This window comes from Salmo salar, unplaced genomic scaffold, assembly GCF_905237065.1.
Source record: "Salmo salar unplaced genomic scaffold, Ssal_v3.1, whole genome shotgun sequence".
In the NCBI taxonomy this organism is placed as follows: Eukaryota; Metazoa; Chordata; class Actinopteri; order Salmoniformes; family Salmonidae; genus Salmo; species Salmo salar.
In genome coordinates, this window is record NW_025547068.1 from 64,518 (window position 1) to 89,166 (window position 24,649).

Consider the following 24,649-nt stretch of genomic DNA (forward strand, 5'->3'; position numbering starts at 1 on the left):
TGAACCTACTACACTACATATGACACAACCACTGCTCACACTATTAGGACATCTATTCTGACTTACTTCAGCTTCATCAGTTTATATGTGGGATCCACCAGAGCAGCTGAAAGCAGTCCCCCTGCAGAGTCTCCTGGGTGATTGTAGCTCAGGTCCAGCTCTTTCAGGTGGGAGGGGTTTGACCTCAGAGCTGAAGACAGAGCAGCACCGCCCTCCTCTGTGACCAGACAGCCAGACAGCCTACAGAGAGACACACAACAGCTGTCTAGGTTGGTGTACTGGTGTCAATCATCTTGTAGGACACCCATACATTTGTCCATGACACAAACATTGTGATGAAACATTAGATTTTCAGAGTATTTGTTTTACTAAGCTCAGTACCGACCTACTGAAACAGCTGTACTTACCCCAGTGTGTGTAGTTTAAAGTCTGGATCCTCCAGTCCAGCAGACAGCAGTGTAACTCAGCTCAGTACAGACCTGACTGAAACAGCTGTACTTACCCCAGTGTGTGTAGTTTAAAGTCTGGATCCTCCAGTCCAGCAGACAGCAGTGTAACTCAGCTCAGTACAGACCTGACTGAAACAGCTGTACTTACCCCAGTGTGTGTAGTTTACAGTCTGGATCCTCCAGTCCAGCAGACAGCAGTGTAACTCAGCTCAGTACAGACCTGACTGAAACAGCTGTACTTACCCCAGTGTGTGTAGTTTACAGTCTGGATCCTCCAGTCCAGCAGACAGCAGTGTAACTCAGCTCAGTACAGACCTGACTGAAACAGCTGTACTTACCCCAGTGTGTGTAGTCTACAGTCTGGATCCTCCAGTCCAGCAGACAGCAGTGTAACTCCTGAGTCCTGCAGGTCATTGTCTCTCAGCTCCAGTTGTTTCAGTTGTGAGTTGGGTGAACTCAGGACTGAGGCCAGATCTGAACAGCAACCCTCTGTCAGACCACACTGACCTAGACTAGAGGGCAGAAGAGCACATGGTTAACACATGTTTAAAACATCCACATAATAACTCATACTGAAGATATTTAACTCACACTAGTGTCTGTATGTTGCAGAGTGGACTGGTTAGTCCAACACAGAGCAGCTCCACTCCTCTGTCTCCCAGGTCATTGTAGCTGAGGTCCAGTTCTCTCAGGGGGGAGTTTGGTGTCTGCAGAGCTGAGGTCAGAGTCTCACAGGATTCATATGTGAGGTTACATTCAGCTAGTCTGGAGAGAGGAGATACAGTATGTTGATACACTGTTAAATATGCAAAACATTAAGAATAATGAGATGCATTAAGACAATAACAGAAGGACACATTATTAACCAATGTTAACTTTTTACAACCATTTTCATATTTTCATATATTTGTAGTATATGTTTTTACAAGATGAGTGACGAGAAGAGAATCGTCCAGCTCATTGGGTCTCTCTCTACACTCCCATATGCCATGTCATGAAATATGCAGACAGACGGATTAAAAGTGTGTTTACATTGTAATACTTCTGACAGACAACTTATAACTCCACCCATAACTTTTGGAATTATAGCATTCCCAGAAAGCATGAATTATTGACTCATTGTTAGTTTTACACTTAAGACATGACTGTCGTTGTGCTGTACAATTTGTTAATTTTGTCTCGTGTAATAAACTCTATACATTAGTTTATACTGGATTAATCATATATTTTTTCTAATTTTAATTTTGTTAGTTATGTTCCAACATTCCCTCCATCTTGTGACCAATATCAGTTCTTTTTAAGTCTTGGTCCCAATAGTTTATATATTTTACTAAAAACACAAACTAAGTCACTCAATATATTTAACCTTAGTTTGATATATTTATCACATTTGATGAATGTTTATGCATATTTACCAAGATTTTAAAATAATGTTAACATAATAACTACAAATATATAAACACTATAAAGACAGTGGATACTGAAGATATTTAACTCACACTAGTGTCTGTATGTTGCAGAGTGGACTGGTTAGTCCAACACAGAGCAGCTCCACTCCTCTGTCTCCCAGGTCATTGTAGCTGAGGTCCAGTTCTCTCAGGGGGGAGTTTGGTGTCTGCAGAGCTGAGGCCAAAGTCTCACAGGATTCATATGTGATTTTACAGCCAGCTAGTCTGGAGAGAGGAGATATGTCGATACACTGTTAAATATGCAAAGCTTTAAGAATAATGAGATGCATTAAGACAATAACAGAAGGACATGACTAGACTATGTTAAAAACATACTAACTCACTCAAGATATTTAACCTTAGTTTCATATATTTATCACATCGTATGTTTGTTTCTGTATATTTAACAAGATGTTCAAATAATGTTAAAAACATAATAACACATAATTACTACAAATATATAAACACTATAAAGACAGTGGATACTGAAGATATTTAACTCACACTAGTGTCTGTATGTTGCAGAGTGGACTGGTTAGTCCAACACAGAGCAGCTCCACTCCTCTGTCTCTCAGGTCATTGTAGCTGAGGTCCAGTTCTCTCAGGGGGGAGTTTGGTGTCTGCAGAGCTGAGGCCAGAGTCTCACAGGATTCATATGTGAGTTTACAGTGATCCAGTCTAGAGAGAGTAGATAATCTGTTAGATATACAAATCCTTCATTATAATGATACTGTAAACATGAACTCAATAACATAACTTACAGTGCTCTCTTGCAGGTTTTCACTACCGGCAGCAACCTCTGATAACCTTCCTTTGTTGTGTTGTATGGCTTCAGGTCAAACTCCTCCAGCACCTCCTCTGACATCAGTAACAGGTAGGCCAGGGCTGAACATTGGTCAGGTTTTAGCTCTGTTTCTGAAAGAGTTCCTGATCGCAGGGAGGTCTGCATGTCTTCAACTAGAGAGTTGGCACCAAGTTCATTCAGACAGTGGAACAAGTTGATGATCCTTTCTGGTGAGGATTCCTCCTCGATCTTGTCTGAAAGGTACCTGACTGTTCTCTCAACTGTTTCCTCATTGCTCTGTGTTGTACTTCCTGTCTGTGTCAGAAGGCCTCGTAACAGATTCTGATTGGACTCCAGTGAGAGACCCAGAAGGAAGCGGAGGAACAGGTCCAGGTGTCCATTCTGACTCGTCAAGGCCTGCTCCACCGCGCTCTCGTGTAAGTCAGACAACTGGATTGACTCCTCTTCATCATTGTAGTCATCATCATCCTCATCTTCGTCATTGTTCTCCTCCTCCTCGTCCTGCTTATCATCAATCTCCTCCTCCTCATCATCATCACTAGTGACTGCTTTGGGGGGGAAAACATTTTCCTTCTTGTCCAGACATGATTCTAAAGCATGCACTGCTGCTAGAAACTCCTGAATGCTCAGATGCACAAAGCTGTAGACCTTCTCTTGGTACAGCCCAGATTCTTCTTTAAAGATCTCTGTACACAATGCTGAGTACTCTGATGCCTCTGTGACATCAACGCCACACTCTCTCAGGTCATCCTCATAGAAGATCAGGTTGCCCTTCTGTAGCTGTTGGAAAGCCAGCTTTGCCAGTTTCAGGATCATCTCTTTGTCTGACTGAGACAGTTCCTTTGGGTTTGTCTCTGTGGCTTTGTTGTACTTCCTGTTCTTCACAATGGTTTGGATGAGTATGAAGTGTGAGTACATCTGGGTCAGAGTTTTGGGGACTTCATCCTTCTCTGCCTCTTTCAGTATCATCTCAAGGACAGTGGCTGATATCCAACAGAAGACTGGCATGTGGCACATGATGTGGAGGCTCCTTGATGTCTTCATGTGTTTGATGATTTCATTGGCCAGATTCTGATCTGTAATTTTCTTCCTGAAATACTCCTCCTTCTGTGGATCATTGAACCCTCGTACCTCTGTCACCTGGTCAACACACTCAGGAGGGATCTGATTGGCTGCTGCAGGCCTTGAGGTTATCCAGACGAGAGCAGAGGGAAGCAGATTCCCCTCGATGAGGTTTGTCAGCAGCACGTCCACTGAGGTTGGCTTCGTGACATCACAGCACTTCTCATTGTTTTTGAAGTCTAGAGGAAGTCGACACTCATCCAGACCATCAAAAATGAAAACAGTTTTGGTTTCACCATCTTCAATGCTGTCAATTTCTTTCAGCTCTGGGAAGTAGTGGGAAAGAAGTTGCATCAGATTGTATTGGTCCTTTTTCAGGTTCAGATCACGGAAAGGAAGAGGAAACATGAAATGAACGTCCTGATTTGCTTTTCCCTCTGCCCAGTCAAGGATGACCTTCTGCACAGAGACTGTTTTTCCAACACCAGCGATTCCTTTTGTCAGCACAGTTCTGATAGGTTTGTCTTGTCCAGGTAAAGGCTTGAAGATGTCGTTGCATTTGATTGGTGTCTCTCGTGTGGTTTGTTTCTTGGATGCCATCTCTATCTGTCTAACCTCATGTTCATTTTTGAGCCCTCCACTTCCACCCTCTGTGATGTAGAGCTCTGTGTAGATGTCCTTTAACAGACTTTGGTTTCCATGGTGTCCAATTCCTTCAGATATGTGTTGATACTTGTGTTTCAGTTTAGCCTTAATGTCTTGTTGGACTGTCAGCAGAGTTTGACCTGTAGGAAAACAATGAGAGTTGGGACTCATAATTATGTGTGTGTGTGTGTTTTATAAGGGCTTTTGTACCGTTCTTTGTAATATTGTATGAAACACAGTCTTACTTCTTCTGTCCAGAAGGTTGTGTGTGATCTTTAATGCATCCTCACTGTCCAAACTCTCCACTTCCTTATTGTCATCTGGTAATGATTCCTGGCTGAAAGCAGGTGGCTGATCACTCGTCATTGATAGCAGGCTGGTTGTAGGGGACTCTGCTCTGGGCTTCTGGACACTGAACAAAACAGGGAGAGATCACCTCATCAATATCTCATCAATACCTCATCTACTTCCTTTTAACAACTGTATAATGGAACATCTATAAATCCTGATGTTTCTTTATAAAGCTACAGTCTGCAATTGGTAAATCCATTTCTGGCCTTTTAAGTGAATGATATAGACCTACATTTTATGTAATTTGGGAACACTTTTCATTAGTTTGATATTTTTAAGAGAACTGTATATTTTACATGTCATCTCTTACCTCTTAGAACTGGTGTCTTGAGTCATTTTGGAGGCAGTGGTCCTCTCCTCTCTCTCCCCAGAGAGACTCGTTTTAGAGGCAGTGGTCTCCTCTTCTCTCTCCCCAGAGAGACTCATTTTAGAGGCAGTGGTCTCCTCCTCTCTCTCCCCAGAGAGACTCATTTTAGAGGCAGTGGTCTCTTCCTCTCTCCCCCCAGAGAGACTCGTTTTAGAGGCAGTGGTCTCCTCGTCTCTCTCCCCAGAGAGACTCATTTTAGAGGCAGTGGTCTCCTCTCTCTCCCCAGAGAGACTCATTTTAGATGTAAGTCACAGCTCACTCAGCTACAATAAGAAATAACAGAACAGTCAATATTTCTGAACATTGTTGAAGAACCATTAACAACACATTTACTGTCTGAGGTCAAAGAGTTAAATCAGACTTCATATTGTATTCAAACATACACAGTCCAATATGTTATTCATTTGATTTGACTTGGATCCCCATTAGCTGACATTTGTCAACATCTGTTGTCCCCAACTCAACCTCTAGATGGAGCTGTAGACCTACAGCTCTACTCCATCTAACCACAACCGTAGAAACATAAACAAACCATCTATGGAGAGAAATCATCAGTATCATAACACCGGAATGCAACATCCATCCACTTATATCAGTACATCTGTAACAGTCTAAACATTACAAACCTTCTATTAGATCAAATAAGCCTCACGTAACTCCACACTCTCATAGAACTTGTTCTCAACTGGCCTACCTGGTTAAATAAAGGTGAAATAAAATAAAAGACAGATTTTGGGCAGAGTAAATCCTCTCACTTCGCCTCTTCCTCTCTGTCTCTATCTTCTCAATATAATAGACAATCTTTGCTTGCATGCAGGAACATTGGTACATTGTGGGAGGCAACCTGTCTGTCTAGGGAGACTAGTGATGAACAAGTTAGGCCTATTTGAAACATCACCATCTCCTGGCAGCATTTACCAGACAACGTATAGAAGGGAAAAATAACAGAACATAATTTATGATAGTTTTTATTTTTGTTTTGGAATCAATTACTATAGTTTTAGTTTTTCAAATGAGTTTCTTAATCATTTTAGTTTCAGATTTGGTAACCTAATTACTAGTTTTAATCATTTAATAATTTATAAATAAAAATGTATATCAGTAACCCCCTTTCTCCTGCACATGTTGCCATGTTGCCATGGGGACATGTTGCCATGGGGGCGTAGTGAAAATGATATAGCAATTTTCTAACTAATTTCCTGCAATTCAAAGAAAACATTTTCAGTTATACAGATAATTCTACTCATGTTGCCACAGAGTGGAGGCAAATGTTAGCAGTTTTTAATGTGACAACTGATGATCAATGGGCCCCACCCCGGTTGGTAATTCAACCATGCTGACTACAAGTTTAGCCGCTAGACTAATTTACCAATGTAAAAACATGTAGCTAACATGGGCTAATAGAGTGACTGCTGATGCACAACCACATTTACACACTGCACCTTGTGTTTTCTATTATTCTAACGGTCAACAGTAAGTTGAGACCCAGACTGAGTTCCAAAACAATGTTTTATTACTGGTCCCGGGCCGCCAGTTGTCCATCCCTGGTTTAGTGAATAGACCCATGCACTGCTTGAGTTCACTTGAGGTGCGATCACTTTATCTCGCCCGGCGCACCGGGATTATATTCTGAGAAAAGGCGTGCTGATGATTCAACCCGGGGTTCACAATGCGCATAGATCAGCCGGTGACGTTATATCGAGCGCACCTGCAGTTCACCAAACGGACAACCGCCTTCCTGATCTGTACCAGAAAGCTTTAAACTTAACATGTGATTTAGCCTCGCATTTAAATAGTTTATATGCACATTGTTGAACGTCACATTTACTTGCGGATACGGTCTAAGAAAGCTTTAAACTGTAACATGTTATTTAGCCTGCAGCAGTTACATAAATATGTGCTGTCAATCACATATTTCATAACGTCACAGCCTGTAGCCTATAACGATAATCACTCATAGCCTGTAGCCTATAACAATAATACCATACCTCTAGCCCTGTAGCCTATAACAATAATACTATAGCCCTGTAGCCTATACATATTCTAGCCGAGCCATAACAATAATAACCTCATAGCCCTGTAGCCTATAACAATACTAATACCTCATAGCCCTGTAGCCTATAACAATAAACCACATGCCCACAATAATACCATACCTCATAGCCCTGTAGCCTATAACAATAATACCATACCTCATAGCCCTGTAGCCTATAACAATAATACCATACCTCATAGCCCTGTAGCCTATAACAATAATACCATACCTCATAGCCCTGTAGCCTATAACAATAATACCATACCTCATAGCCCTGTAGCCTATAACAATAATACCATACCTCATAGCCCTGTAGCCTATAACAATAATACCATACCTCATAGCCCTGTAGCCTATAACAATAATACCATACCTCATAGCCCTGTAGCCTATAACAATAATACCATACCTCATAGCCCTGTAGCCTATAACAATAATACCATACCTCATAGCCCTGTAGCCTATAACAATAATACCATACCTCATAGCCCTGTAGCCTATAACAATAATACCATACCTCATAGCCCTGTAGCCTATAACAATAATACCATACCTCATAGCCCTGTAGCCTATAACAATAATACCATACCTCATAGCCCTGTAGCCTATAACAATAATACCATACCTCATAGCCCTGTAGCCTATAACAATAATACCATTCCTCATAGCCCTGTAGCCTATAACAATAATACCATACCTCATAGCCCTGTAGCCTATAACAATAATACCATACCTCATAGCCCTGTAGCCTATAACAATAATACCATACCTCATAGCCCTGTAGCCTATAACAATAATACCATACCTCATAGCCCTGTAGCCTATAACAATAATACCATACCTCATAGCCCTGTAGCCTATAACAATAATACCATACCTCATAGCCCTGTAGCCTATAACAATAATACCATACCTCATAGCCCTGTAGCCTATAACAATAATACCATACCTCATAGCCCTGTAGCCTATAACAATAATACCATACCTCATAGCCCTGTAGCCTATAACAATAATACCATACCTCATAGCCCTGTAGCCTATAACAATAATACCATACCTCATAGCCCTGTAGCCTATAACAATAATACCATACCTCATAGCCCTGTAGCCTATAACAATAATACCATACCTCATAGCCCTGTAGCCTATAACAATAATACCATACCTCATAGCCCTGTAGCCTATAACAATAATACCATACCTCATAGCCCTGTAGCCTATAACAATAATACCATACCTCATAGCCCTGTAGCCTATAACAATAATACCATACCTCATAGCCCTGTAGCCTATAACAATAATACCATACCTCATAGCCCTGTAGCCTATAACAATAATACCATTCCTCATAGCCCTGTAGCCTATAACAATAATACCATACCTCATAGCCCTGTAGCCTATATCACATCACATCTTATTGATTAGGCTGATCACTATGAATCAACACCAATGTAAATAAGGCTAAAATAATAATTATTGAAAGTTTAAATCAATATTGTATTAACTAAAATCATCTCTCTCTTTATGATAACCTAACTTCTCAAAAATACTTTTCTACATGACATTGTAAAAGAACGCTACAAACCTCTGAAACATGTTTCTCCGACGATAACGTCCGTTACTTCCTCTACTTCCTTATACTAGTATTTCCTGTTTCAACTAGTGATGGTCGTTCGGTAACGAAAGGTTGTTTTTGAACGGATCGTTTTGGTGAACGTCGGTAACCGAATTGCATCGGTGAACGAGCCGTTCATTTATCTCCCTGGTTTACATACAGCTACGAGGTGCTTTTTGAGCTCAAAACAACGATTACCTGCAGATAAGTGACACAATAATTCTCTAAAGAGGGTGAATCCTGACTGCAGAAACAATAAATAGTGGGGAGAGCGCGTTATTCTGGTCAAGGCTTTGTAGTGCGTAAAAAACAACTGGTGATCTAATCATTTAATAATAGTTATCCACAAAAAGAAAAACAACTTTTTGGGACAAAACTTTTGTATTTTCCTAATGTTATGAATTTTAGTGACGATGCCAATTCTTGTTCCTGAATGTATTTCGTTATTTGGTCCTCAGAACTTGAACTCGAGATTTACCATTTGGAGAACGCAGCGTTTCCCGCAACCATATGATTGGTCGGGTAAGATTACGCGTCATCACACTCCCTCATCTGATTGGTCGGGTAGGCGGACCTTCTGACTTTGTGGCTGTGGTAACTAGTGAGCTAAGCAGATCACCACCTTTCTGAGTTTCTCAACCTAATGTCGCATTCACATCAAACAGGGAACTCGGAAAAAACCAAATCCGACTGAGAAAAATCGATTTGAACTGCCCTCTTTCTCGAGCGTTGACATCGTATTTTTCCGAGTTCCCTGTTGTTGTGAACGCGGCATAAACGTTTCACATTATTCCTTCATTTAGTTTCAATACCCATTGCTGCACGTCACTTTTACTTGGCCGAATTGACGAGAAGGATTTTTTTTTAAAGAAACTAGTTGACGTGATACACGTTTTTCTCAGGGAAGTGAAAGAGCGCAAAGACAATAATCACGATCATGTGGAGTCAATCGCCCATACGCTACCTCATAACCCTGTAGACTATAATATAACCCTGTAGACTATAATATAACCCCATACCCTACCTCACAGCCCTGTAGACTATAATATAACCCCATACCCTACCTCATAGCCCTGTAGACTATAATATAACCCCATACCCTACCTCATAACCCTGTAGACTATAATATAACCCCATACCCTACCTCATAGCCCTGTAGACTATAATATAACCCCATACCCTACCTCATAACCCTGTAGACTATAATGTAACCCCATACCCTACCTCATAGCCCTGTAGACTATAATATAACCCCATACCCTACCTCATAGCCCTGTAGACTATAATATAACCCCATACCCTACCTCATAGCCCTGTAGCCTATAATATAACATTGATACATATTGACTAGGCTGATCAATATGAATCAGCATCAATGTAAGGAAGCCTAAAATGATCATTATTGAAAGTTGAAATCAGTATTGTAATAACTTAACAATTCTGCGGATGTCTTACTGCCTAAATCACCTCTCTCTGCGATGGCCTAACTTCTCCAAAACACTTTTCTACATAAAATGGTAAAAGAACGCTACAAACCTCAGAAACATTTTTCTTCGACCGACAGTGTCCAGTTCTGCCTCTACTTCCTTATAAATGTACTTCCTTGTTTCAACACAGTGGGCGGGTTCAACAGGTATAGGTTTATGTGAAGACACACAAACACAAAACACACTCGCAGACAGACACATAGATGCACACACACACACTCTCCTTCCCGCTAACTTTAGACCATGTGTATGCACAGTTTCTAGTGGTTGAAGTATTGCATTTCAAGAAGGCAAGTAGATTAGTATTTAGTGTAAATGTGGGATATGATGGACACGCTTATTCATAACAATAACAAGGTCAATAACAAGATGTAATCATTTGCTGTTAGTGAGAAGAGAGAACATCCATTTAGTTTATCTTTGCATTTTAAAATAATTATAAATAGCCATCTATTTCCCAGACTTTTATTTATTTCGTTTCCATGATCATTGCATAATAAATTCCTCACCTTTTCCGTGATGTTTTCATTCTCACGAGGTAGCATATAGGCCTACAACGAGGTTACCATTCCTCCCATCTCTCGTTTAATTGGACCCACTTCACAGTAGTAAATAGATAAGCTATTTCAAGTATTTTGCTCTATGTAAAATACCAGGGCCACATTTGTAAACGTTGTCTACACACAAAATATGCCACAAAACATGCATGTGCCAGTTTTCACGCAAATGTTGTCATTTATAAAAAGTGAACTTGACATGAGAATTTGCTAATCCTCCCGCTAACTTTAGACCAGGCGTCCTTCCAGTTTCTAGTGGTTGAAGTCTTGCATTGTAAGAAGACAAAAGTAGACTAGTAGTAGCCTGGTGCAGATGGGGAATATATGACGAGACTCTTATTCAGAACTAAAGAACAGGTAGACCTGGCTTAATGTAATAACAGGATGCAATCATTGGCTGTTAGTAAGGCGAGCAAAAAACGATGTTTCTTTACATTCTATAATAATTAGAAGTAGGCATACATTTCCTGTTATTGCAGAATAAAGCCTATACTCACCAAATATCATATAGGCCCAGGGGTGCCATATGGGGAAAAAGATAGGACAATTCTAAGGGCCTGTGACTGACAGGGGCGCTAAACAAATATTAGAACGTTTGGTTAAAAAATGCAATATTAAAATATTAACCTATCATCATTAATTAAAAAAATGTTTTTACAATGTTCTAATAAAACTAACGGTTTATTTTTATTTTCTTGTTTTTGGCAAAAAGTAAACATCCAGAGAGCCTCTGTCTGGTTATTGATAATGTTCTTCTACATACTGTATATCTATCTACCTCATTTATAACCAATATAACTGATATGGTTATTGATATTGTTCTTCTACATACTGTATATCAATCTACCTCATCTATCACCAGTATAACTGATATGGTTATTGATAATGTTCTTTTACATACTGTATATATATCTACCTCATTTATAACCAGTATAACTGATATGGTTATTGATAATGTTCTTCTAAAATACTGTATATCTATCTACCTCATTTATAACCAGTATAACTGATATGGTTATTGATATTGTTCTTCTACATACTGTATATCTATCTACCTCATTTATAACCAATATAACTGATATGGTTATTGATATTGTTCTTCTACATACTGTATATCAATCTACCTCATCTATCACCAGTGTAACTGATATGGTTATTGATAATGTTCTTCTACATACTGTATATCTATCTACCTCATTTATAACCAGTATCACTGATATGGTTATTGATAATGTTCTTCTACATACTGTATATCAATCTACCTCATCTATCACCAGTATCACTGATATGGTTATTGATAATGTTCTTCTACATACTGTATATCTATCTACCTCATTTATAACCAGTATAACTGATATGGTTATTGATAATGTTCTTCTACATATTGTATATCAATCTACCTCATTTATCACCAGTATAACTGATATGGTTATTGATATTGTTCTTCTACATACTGTATATCAATCTACCTCATCTATCACCAGTATAACTGATATGGTTATTGATAATGTTCTTCTACATACTGTATATCTATCTACCTCAATTATAACCAGTATAACTGATATGGTTATTGATAATGTTCTTCTACATACTGTATATCAATCTACCTCATCTATCACCAGTATCACTGATATGGTTATTGATAATGTTCTTCTACATACTGTATATCTATCTACCTCATTTATAACCAGTATAACTGATATGGTTATTGATAATGTTCTTCTACATACTGTATATCTATCTACCTCATTTATAACCAGTATAACTGATATGGTTATTGATAATGTTCTTCTACATACTGTATATCAATCTACCTCATCTATCACCAGTATAACTGATATGGTTATTGATAATGTTCTTCTACATACTGTATATCAATCTACCTCATTTATAACCAGTATAACTGATATGGTTATTGATAATGTTCTTCTACATACTGTATATCAATCTATCTCATTTATAACCAGTATAACTGATATGGTTATTGATAATGTTCTTCTACATACTGTATATCAATCTACCTCATTTATAACCAGTATAACTGATATGGTTATTGATAATGTTCTTCTACATACTGTATATCTATGTACCTCATTTATAACCAGTATAACTGATATGGTTATTGATAACGTTCTTCTACATACTGTATATCAATCTACCTCATCTATCACCAGTATCACTGATACGGTTATTGATAATGTTCTTCTACATACTGTATATCTATCTACCTCATTTATAACCAGTATCACTGATATGGTTATTGATAATGTTCTTCTACATACTGTATATCAATCTACCTCATCTATCACCAGTATCACTGATATGGTTATTGATAATGTTCTTCTACATACTGTATATCTATCTACCTCATTTATAACCAGTATAACTGATATGGTTATTGATAATGTTCTTCTACATATTGTATATCAATCTACCTCATTTATCACCAGTATAACTGATATGGTTATTGATAATGTTCTTCTACATATTGTATATCTATCTACCTCATTTATAACCAGTATCACTGATATGGTTATTGATAATGTTCTTCTACATACTGTATATCAATCTACCTCATCTATCACCAGTATAACTGATATGGTTATTGATAATGTTCTTCTACATACTGTATATCAATCTACCTCATTTATAACCAGTATAACTGATATGGTTATTGATAATGTTCTTCTACATACTGTATATCAATCTACCTCATTTATAACCAATATAACTGATATGGTTATCGATAATGTTCTTCTACATACTGTATATCAATCTACCTCATTTATAACCAGTATAACTGATATGGATATTGATAATGTTCTTCTACATACTGTATATCTATCTACCTCATTTATAACCAGTATAACTGATATGGTCATTGATAATGTTCTTCTACATACTGTATATCAATCTACCTCATTTATAACCAGTATAACTGATATGGTTATTGATAATGTTCTTCTACATACTGTATATCTATCTACCTCATCTATCACCAGTATCACTGATATGGTTATTGATAATGTTCTTCTACATACTGTATATCAATCTACCTCATTTATAACCAATATAACTGATATGGTTATTGATAATGTTCTTCTACATATTGTATATCAATCTACCTCATCTATCACCAGTATCACTGATATGGTTATTGATAATGTTCTTCTACATACTGTATATCAATCTACCTCATTTATAACCAGTATAACTGATATGGTTATTGATAATGTTCTTCTACATACTGTATATCAATCTACCTCATTTATAACCAGTATAACTGATATGGTTATTGATAATGTTCTTCTACATACTGTATATCAATCTACCTCATTTATAACCAGTATAACTGATATGGTTATTGATAATGTTCTTCTACATACTGTATATCTATGTACCTCATTTATAACCAGTATAACTGATATGGTTATTGATAACGTTCTTCTACATACTGTATATCAATCTACCTCATCTATCACCAGTATCACTGATACGGTTATTGATAATGTTCTTCTACATACTGTATATCTATCTACCTCATTTATAACCAGTATCACTGATATGGTTATTGATAATGTTCTTCTACATACTGTATATCAATCTACCTCATCTATCACCAGTATCACTGATATGGTTATTGATAATGTTCTTCTACATACTGTATATCTATCTACCTCATTTATAACCAGTATAACTGATATGGTTATTGATAATGTTCTTCTACATATTGTATATCAATCTACCTCATTTATCACCAGTATAACTGATATGGTTATTGATAATGTTCTTCTACATATTGTATATCTATCTACCTCATTTATAACCAGTATCACTGATATGGTTATTGATAATGTTCTTCTACATACTGTATATCAATCTACCTCATCTATCACCAGTATAACTGATATGGTTATTGATAATGTTCTTCTACATACTGTATATCAATCTACCTCATTTATAACCAGTATAACTGATATGGTTATTGATAATGTTCTTCTACATACTGTATATCAATCTACCTCATTTATAACCAATATAACTGATATGGTTATCGATAATGTTCTTCTACATACTGTATATCAATCTACCTCATTTATAACCAGTATAACTGATATGGATATTGATAATGTTCTTCTACATACTGTATATCTATCTACCTCATTTATAACCAGTATAACTGATATGGTCATTGATAATGTTCTTCTACATACTGTATATCAATCTACCTCATTTATAACCAGTATAACTGATATGGTTATTGATAATGTTCTTCTACATACTGTATATCTATCTACCTCATCTATCACCAGTATCACTGATATGGTTATTGATAATGTTCTTCTACATACTGTATATCAATCTACCTCATTTATAACCAATATAACTGATATGGTTATTGATAATGTTCTTCTACATATTGTATATCAATCTACCTCATCTATCACCAGTATCACTGATATGGTTATTGATAATGTTCTTCTACATACTGTATATCAATCTACCTCATCTATCACCAGTATCACTGATATGGTTATTGATATTGTTATTTTACATACTGTATATTCTGTAGTTCTTTCTCTACATTGACACTTGTTTTTTTTTAAAAATTTATATTATTTATATTGACACAATATATTTCTGATATTGCTACTACGTAAGTAACCATTTGTCTGTACAGTTTCCACCTTCTGTAGAGACCCATCCACTTAGCTAGATGTGGCTGGGGGATACAGCATTTCTGTCACATGACCCATCAGTTTAATGTCTGGATTAGCATCATCTAACATTTCTACAATATTTTTATCTGGACACTTTCTGCTTACCTGGGATTGTTCCTTATTGTAGGCTACTACTTTTAGTCTGAATCTTTACTACACTACTCACTGTTTATCACATGACCTCACATGTGAATCCTTAAACAGATGGGTGGGGCTAAGGCTTAAGAGGGTGTGAACAATGCTGAATGGGTGGAGACAAAGGAGAGCTCTCCAGTAGGCGTACCAAAAACATTCAGGGGCCATTTTCACAAAAGTGGGGTTTCAGGTTTATCAACTTTCAAAGTAGAATTACTTTCCCATTGTTCCTCAAATGCAGTGTATGATATACCATTTTGTATCTCTGTCTCTGCTTTTTTTCCAATGTAAAAACACAATTTCAAATGTTGCTACGTAAGACCGAATCAAGTCTGTCGGTCACATTTAGTTTCAATGCCCATTACCGCATGTCACTTTTTACCGAATTGACAAGAGGGACAATTATTTTTCTACAAAGAAACTAGATGACGTGACACACGTCTTCCTCCGGGATGTGAAAGAGCGCAAATAAATCAATCGCCCATACCCTACCTCATAACCCTGTAGACTATAATATAACCCCATACCCTACCTCATAGCCCTGTAGACTATAATATAACCCCATACCCTACCTCATAACCCTGTAGACTATAATATAACCCCATACCCTACCTCATAACCCTGTAGACTATAATATAACCCCATACCCTACCTCATAACCCTGTAGACTATAATATAACCCCATACCCTACCTCATAACCCTGTAGACTATAATATAACCCCATACCCTACCTCATAACCCTGTAGACTATAACATAACCCCATACCCTACCTCATAACCCTGTAGACTATAATATAACCCCATACCCTACCTCACAGCCCTGTAGACTATAACATAACCCCATACCCTACCTCACAACCCTGTAGACTATAACATAACCCCATACCCTACCTCATAACCCTGTAGACTATATTATAACCCCATACCCTACCTCATAACCCTGTAGACTATAATATAACCCCCATACCCTACCTCATAACCCTGTAGAATATAATATAACCCCATACCCTACCTCATAACCCTGTAGACTATATTATAACCCCATACCCTACCTCATAACCCTGTAGACTATAACATAACCCCATACCCTACCTCATAGCCCTGTAGACTATAATATAACCCCATACCCTACCTCATAACCCTGTAGACTATAATAGAACCCCATACCCTACCTCACAACCCTGTAGACTATAATATAACCCCATACCCTACCTCACAGCCCTGTAGACTATAATATAACCCCATACCCTACCTCATAACCCTGTAGACTATAATATAACCCCATACCCTACCTCATAACCCTGTAGACTATAATATAACCAAATACCCTACCTCACAGCCCTGTAGACTATAATATAACCCCATACCCTACCTCACAACCCTGTAGACTATAATATAACCCCATACCCTACCTCACAGCCCTGTAGACTATAATATAACCCCATACCCTACCTCATAACCCTGTAGACTATAATATAACCCCATACCCTACCTCACAGCCCTGTAGACTATAATATAACCCCATACCCTACCTCACAGCCCTGTAGCCTATATTATAACCCCATACCCTACCTCATAACCCTGTAGACTATAATATAACCCCATACCCTACCTCATAACCCTGTAGACTATAATATAACCCCATACCCTACCTCACAGCCCTGTAGACTAGAATATAACCCCATACCCTACCTCACAGCCCTGTAGACTATAATATAACCCCATACCCTACCTCACAGCCCTGTAGCCTATAATATAACCCCATACCCTACCTCACAGCCCTGTAGACTATAATATAACCCCATACCCTACCTCACAGCCCTGTAGACTATAACATAACCCCATACCCTACCTCACAGCCCTGTAGCCTATATTATAACCCCATACCCTACCTCATAACCCTGTGACTATAATATAACCCCATACCCTACCTCATAACCCTGTAGACTATAATATAACCCCATACCCTACCTCATAGCCCTGTAGACTATAATATAACCCCATACCCTACCTCATAGCCCTGTAGACTATAATATAACCCCATACCCTACCTCATAACCCTGTAGACTATAATATAACCCCATACCCTACCTCATAACCCTGTAGACTATAATATAACCCCATACCCTACCTCATAACGCTGTAGCCTATAATATAACCCCATACCCTACCTCATAGCCCTGTAGAGTATAATATAACCCCATACCCTACCTCATAACCCTGTAGCCTATAATATAACCCCATACCCTACCTCATAGCCCTGTAGCCTATATTATAACCCCATACCCTACCTCACAGCCCTGTAGACTATAATATAACCCCATACCTTACCTCACAGCCCTGTAGCCTATAATATAACATTGATACATATTGACTAGGCTGATCATGTAAGGAAGCCTAAAATGATCATTATTGAAAGTTGAAATCAGTATTGTAATAACTGAACAATTCTGCGGATGTCATACCCCCTAAATCACCTCTCTCTGCGATGGCCTAACTTCTCCAAAACACTTTTTGTCATAAAATGGTAAAAGAACGCTACAAACCTCAGAAACATTTTTCTTCGACCGACAGTGTCCAGTTCTGCCTCTTCTTCCTTATAAATGTACTTCCTTGTTTCAACACAGTGGGCGGGTTCAACAGGTATAGGTTTATGTGAAGACACACAAACACAAAACACACGCGCAGACAGACACACACACACACTCTCCTTCCCGCTAACTTTAGACCATGTGTATGCACAGTTTCTAGTGGTTGAAGTATTGCATTTCCAGAAGACCAGTAGATTAGTATTTAGTGTAAATGTGGGATATGATGGACACGCTTATTCATAACAATAACAAGGTCAATAACAAGATGTAATCATTTACCGTTAGTGAGAAAAGAGAACATCCATTTAGTTTATCTTTGCGTTTTAAAATAATTAGAAATAGCCATCTATTTCCTAGGCTATTATTTATTTCGTTTCCATGATCGTTGCATAATAAATTCCTCACCTTTTCTGTGATGGTTTCATACTCACGAGGTAGCATATAGGTCTACAACGAGGTTACCATTCGTCCCATCTCTCGTTTAATTGGACCCAGTTCACAGCAGGAAATAGATAAGCTATTTCAAGTATTTTCTCTATGGAAAATACCAGGGGCCTCATTTGTAAACGTTGTCTACACACAAAATATGCCACAAAACATCCATTATAGTATTTCAACAATAGTTTCACCTCTAATTTAACTATTTACTGTAATTTAACTATTTACTGTACTTTATATTGACTGTTATCGTAACAAATGCACTGATGTGGTCAAATTATATATAGCCTGTCAAGGCATGTTGCATGAATTCACATTTTCAACATACAGTATATTAGGGGAGGCAGGTAGCCTGGTGGGTAGGAGCATTGGACCAGTAACCGAAAAGTTGCTAAATCGAATCCACAAGCTGACAAGATACAAATCTGTCGTTCTGCCCCTGAGCAAGGCAGTTAACCCACTGTTCCCCGGGCGCAAATGATGTGGATGTTGATTAAGGCAGACTCAGCACCTCTGATTCATGGTTAAATGACGTGGATGTTGATTAAGGCAGACTCAGCACCTCTGATTCATGGTTAAATGACGTGGATGTTGATTAAGGCAGACTCAGCACCTCTGATTCATGGTTAAATGACGTGGATGTTGATTAAGGCAGACTCAGCCCCTCTGATTCATGGTTAAATGACGTGGATGTTGATTAAGGCAGACTCAGCCCCTCTGATTCATGGTTAAATGACGTGGATGTTGATTAAGTCAGACTCAGCACCTCTGATTCATGGTTAAATGACGTGGATGTTGATTAAGGCAGACTCAGCACCTCTGATTCATGGTTAAATGATCTGGATGTTGATTAAGGCAGACTCAGCACCTCTGATTCATGGTTAAATGACGTGGATGTTGATTAAGGCAGACTCAGCACCTCTGATTCATGGTTAAATGACGTGGATGTTGATTAAGTCAGACTCAGCACCTCTGATTCATGGTTAAATGACGTGGATGTTGATTAAGGCAGACTCAGCACCTCTGATTCATGGTTAAATGATCTGGATGTTGATTAAGGCAGACTCAGCACCTCTGATTCAGGGTTAAACGACGTGGATGTTAATTAAGGCAGACTCAGCACCTCTCTGATTCATGGTTAAATGCGGAAGACACATTTCAGTTCAACTGACTAGGTATCCCCCTTTCCCCATTCTACACTTGACAAGCAGTTCCCTTATTCCACCCCTTGGCACTGTTCGTATGCATGGTAATGGGGCTGCACACTGTCAAGCTAACATTTATATTGATAAATCTCACACTTTGCGTGGTAATGATCCCTTGCATGGTTTACATACCGATTATCTCTTACGTATGATTAATAAATGAGGCCCCTGGTAATGAATAATAACAAAGTGGATATGAAAACTAGAAAATACCTTTTCTAAGTCTGCTAACATTTCCTCCTAAATTGTTACGAATGTGTAAAAAAAAAAAGGAAAAAAATCACAATCATAGTGGGACTTTTATTTTGAAGGACAATCGCCGGGGTCACGGCCTTATTCTTGCTAGGTCTTGGTTATTCATACTGGTGGAACGGAGGTGAAGTGAAGTAGCAGCACCATCGAGCTATAATAAGAGACCCTTTCCTCTACTTCCTTATAAATGGACTTCCTGTTTCAACACAGAAAGCTGCTGATAGACTGAGGTGGTTGTGTTGATATTCAGTCTCTCTCATGAACCTCTAACAGGAAAGCTGCTGATAGACTGAGGTGGTTGTGTTGATATTCAGTCTCTCTCATGAACCTCTAACAGGAAAGCTGCTGATAGACTGAGGTGGTTGTGTTGATATTCAGTCTCTCTCATGAACCTCTAACAGGAAAGCTGCTGATAGACTGAGGTGGTTGTGTTGATATTCAGTCTCTCTCATGAACCTCTAACAGGAAAGCTGCTGATAGACTGAGGTGGTTGTGTTGATATTCAGCCTCTCTCATGAACCTCTAACAGGCCAACACTGCACAATATATTCATAAAATACATTTATGTGGTTTTAAGTTGAATGCCAAATTCTCAGAGCCAGTTAACCAGACATATTCACAGTGAGTATGCAAATACAGCAAGTACATTCCAATAACATCACAATACATGTTTACAATACATATACAACACACGTTTCCAATACATATACAATTCACGTTTCCAATACATATACAATACATGCTTACAATACATATACAATACATGTTTCCAATACTTATACAATACATACACAATACATGCTTACAAAACATATACAATACACGTTTATAATACATATACAACACATGTTTACAATACACGTTTCCAATACATACACAATACATATTTCCAATACATATACAATACACGTTTACAACACATATACAATACACGTTTCCAATACATACACAATGCATGTTTCCAATACATATACAATACACATTTACAATACATACACAATACACGTTTCCAATACATAAACAATACATGTTTCCAATACATATACAATACACGTTTACAATACATATACAACACATGTTTACAATTCATATATAATACACGTTTACAATACATACACAATACATGTTTCCAATACATATACAATACATGCTTACAATACATATACAAGTTTACAATACATATACAATACATGCTTACAATACATATACAATACACGTTTCCAATACATATACAATACATGCTTACAATACATATACACTACACGTTTACGATACATATACAATACACGTATACAATACAATACATATACAATACATGTTTCCAACACATAAACAATACACGTTTACAATACATATACAACACACGTTTACAATACATATACAATACATGTTTACAATACATATACAATACACGTTTACAATACAATACAATACATGTTTCCAATACATATACAATACACATTTACAATACATATACAATACACATTTACAATACAATACATGCTTACAATACAAGTTAACAGTACATATGCAACACACGTTTACAACACACGTTTACAATACATATACAATACAAGTTTACAATACACGTTTACAATACATATATAATACACATTTCCAAAACATAAACATGTTTACAATACAGATACAATACATGTTTCCAATACATATACAATACACGTTTCCAATACATGGTTACAATACACGTTTCCAATATATATACAATACATGGTTCCAATACAAATACAATACACATTTCCAATACATGTTTAAAATACATGTACAATACATGTTTACAATACACATTTACAATACATATACAATACACGTTTACAATACATATACAATACATGTTTCCAATACATGCTTACAATACATGCTTACAATCTCCTCCAATATGGTGTAATTTCAGATGGTAGTCCTAGACTCTCCTCATCTCCTCCAATAGGGTGTCATTTCAGATGGTAATCCTAGACTCTCCTCATCTCCTCCAATAGGATGTCATTTCAGATGGTAATCCTAGACTCCCCTCATCTCCTCCAATAGGGTGTCATTTCAGATGGTAATCCTAGACTCTCCTCATCTCCTCCAATAGGGTGTCATTTCAGATGGTAATCCTAGACTCTCCTCATCTCCTCCAATAGGATGTCATTTCAGATGGTAATCCTAGACTCTTCTCATCTCCTCCAATAGGGTGTCATTTCAGATGGTAATCCTAGACTGCCCTCATCTCCTCCAATAGGGTCTCATTTCAGATGGTAGTCCGTTTTCTAATACTCATACTAACCACACTAACTGTACTATTTGTGACGTGATTTGAGTATATAGTATGCTTATTGGTCATAGTATGATATCGTTTAGTATGCCAAAAGTTCCCGGATGTCGTACTAAATTCGCCAAAATATTAAGTTTAAACGCAGAGGACACTACTTCCGTACTTTAGGGCCCATAATGCAATTCTTCAGGAAATGGGCGGGGCTTCACGTTTTCAGATTTGAAGAAAATGGCGGAAAATATGTTGCCGAAGTCCAACGAGAGCGGATACAAATTCATTGTTTTAACTAATTATGACAAATGTTAAGAAAATGTTGAGCAATGTAATAAAGTAATGACTTTTCTAATAAGTTACCTTACACGTTATGCTGGCTGACAATTTGCTAGCTACGTTGTCCTTACGAACCACATATCATATCATTACAGCTGTATGTACCGGTATGATAGCTACCTACCTAACGTTACAGTAGTTGGCTACTTATACATCAAACGTGCCAGTATATTAACTACAGGTTAACTAACTACTCAACGTTTATTGACTTGATTATTCCCGTCATTCTTAGCTAAATGGTATAGTCGTTGTGCTTTAGTAAATTCTCTCTGGCTCTCTACTCCGATTTCAGAGCATCTCGCCTGAGAGACCAGAGCGCAGAATAATGAATTTACGAGCAGCTCAACACCCGTTGAATATGGCCGGTGTCAGTAAACGTCGGCAAAAAAGCGTAATTAAATTGTTTCCAGCAGCACCAGAGTGCTCAATTCAACCCTACTCCTCGGCCTGAGCGTCCAGCACTCCATATTTAATTTAATAACACACCCAAAGTCGAACAATGTCTAACTAGTAATTTGTTACACTGACTAGCTAGCAAGAGTTTGTATAGCAACAGCATCAACTTCCGGTAGAGAAGGCAAAAAGCTGGTCGGTTACAGTATACCAAAACTAATAGTATGTAGTATATACTCATTAAGTATGTAGTATACAGTATACTAAAATGAACTAATAGTATGTAGTATATACTCATTAGATATGTAGTATACAGTATACTAAAATAAACTAATAGTATGTAGTATATACTCATTAAGTATGTAGTATACAGTATGTTAGTATGGGTATTCGAACACAGCTCTAGACTCCCCTCTCCCCCTCATCTCTGCACACTAGACTGTCACCTCTAAACCAGAGACAATCACACAAACTCTGACTGTAGTCTATGGTCACACCCTCAAATGGCACCCTTCTCCTTATATAATGTACTGCTTCCCCCACAGCTCTGGTCTAAAGTAGTGCACTTCATAGGGAACAGGGTGCCAGTTGGGATTAGAGCCTATTTGTATGGGCCTGTATGCTACACCTGGACATGGGCCGGTTTCCTGTATCCATGGTGCTGGGTTGTAGTGTCAGCCTAGTGACCGTTGCTTAGCGACAGACGGAGGACTGATAATCAGCGATGCAGAATGAACGGAACTGAACTGTTTGTTTTTCTTCACCCTGTTGTTTTGTTTACCTGTTCTGGTTTTTGTTTACCTGTTCAGTGACAAGGGCAGGAGATGTTTTTGCGTTACTGTCTCTCTCTGTGTGTGTGTGTGTGTGTGTGTGTGTGTGTGTGTGTGTGTGTGTGTGTGTGTGTGTGTGTGTGTGTGTGTGTGTGTGTGTGTGTGTGTGTGTGTGTGTGTGTGTGTGTGTGTGTGCGTGTGTGTGTGTGTGTGTGTGTGTGTGTCATTTTTAATGTGTGTGTATTAGATGAATGCTTACAGGCTTCCCAGCCAACCAATGGTGAACAGACAGAAGCGTGGTGGAATACTCACCTGAGTTAAAGGCTGAGTACTAAATGGTACCCTATTCCCTATGTAGTGCACTACCTTTGACCAGTAATGCACTAGATCGTGACTAGGGGGCCATTTGGAAGTCAAACCAAGCTACACTCCTCATGACCCTTGTTGCGCAGTCACTTATGGCTGGGTTTTGGTTAGTCTTTAATCACTGGTATCTCTCTTCTCCAATTGTATCTCTCTCTCCTACACTGGTATCTCTCTCTTTTCTCCGCTGGTATCTCTCTCTCTATTCTCCACTGGTATCTCTCTCTTTCTCCACTGGTATCTCACTCTCTTTTCTCCACTGGCATCTCTCTCTGCATCGATGCTCTCCCTACTTTTAACCTACTTCTCTGTTGTCATTTCTCAATCTCTTTTACTGTTAAACACTCAGCCTTT

The 24,649-nt window shown here is 38.1% G+C and overlaps 2 protein-coding genes across 2 annotated transcripts in view; one reads left to right on the forward strand and one right to left on the reverse strand.

Moving 5' to 3' along the window:
* Window positions 1-24,649, forward strand: part of LOC106597325 (NACHT, LRR and PYD domains-containing protein 12) — a 141,546-nt gene that overhangs the window by 56,647 nt on the left and 60,250 nt on the right. The window lies entirely within an intron of this gene.
* LOC123731704 (NACHT, LRR and PYD domains-containing protein 12) overlaps window positions 1-24,649 on the reverse strand; it is a 62,827-nt gene that overhangs the window by 13,061 nt on the left and 25,117 nt on the right. Inside the window, exons 2-8 of the mRNA XM_045711101.1 lie at window positions 4,655-4,821; window positions 2,659-4,549; window positions 2,402-2,575; window positions 1,949-2,122; window positions 1,041-1,214; window positions 788-961; window positions 67-240 (exon numbers count right to left, since the gene is read on the reverse strand). Coding sequence (XP_045567057.1) covers window positions 67-240; window positions 788-961; window positions 1,041-1,214; window positions 1,949-2,122; window positions 2,402-2,575; window positions 2,659-4,549; window positions 4,655-4,821 — 2,928 coding nt within the window. The remainder of the gene's footprint in view (window positions 1-66; window positions 241-787; window positions 962-1,040; window positions 1,215-1,948; window positions 2,123-2,401; window positions 2,576-2,658; window positions 4,550-4,654; window positions 4,822-24,649) is intronic.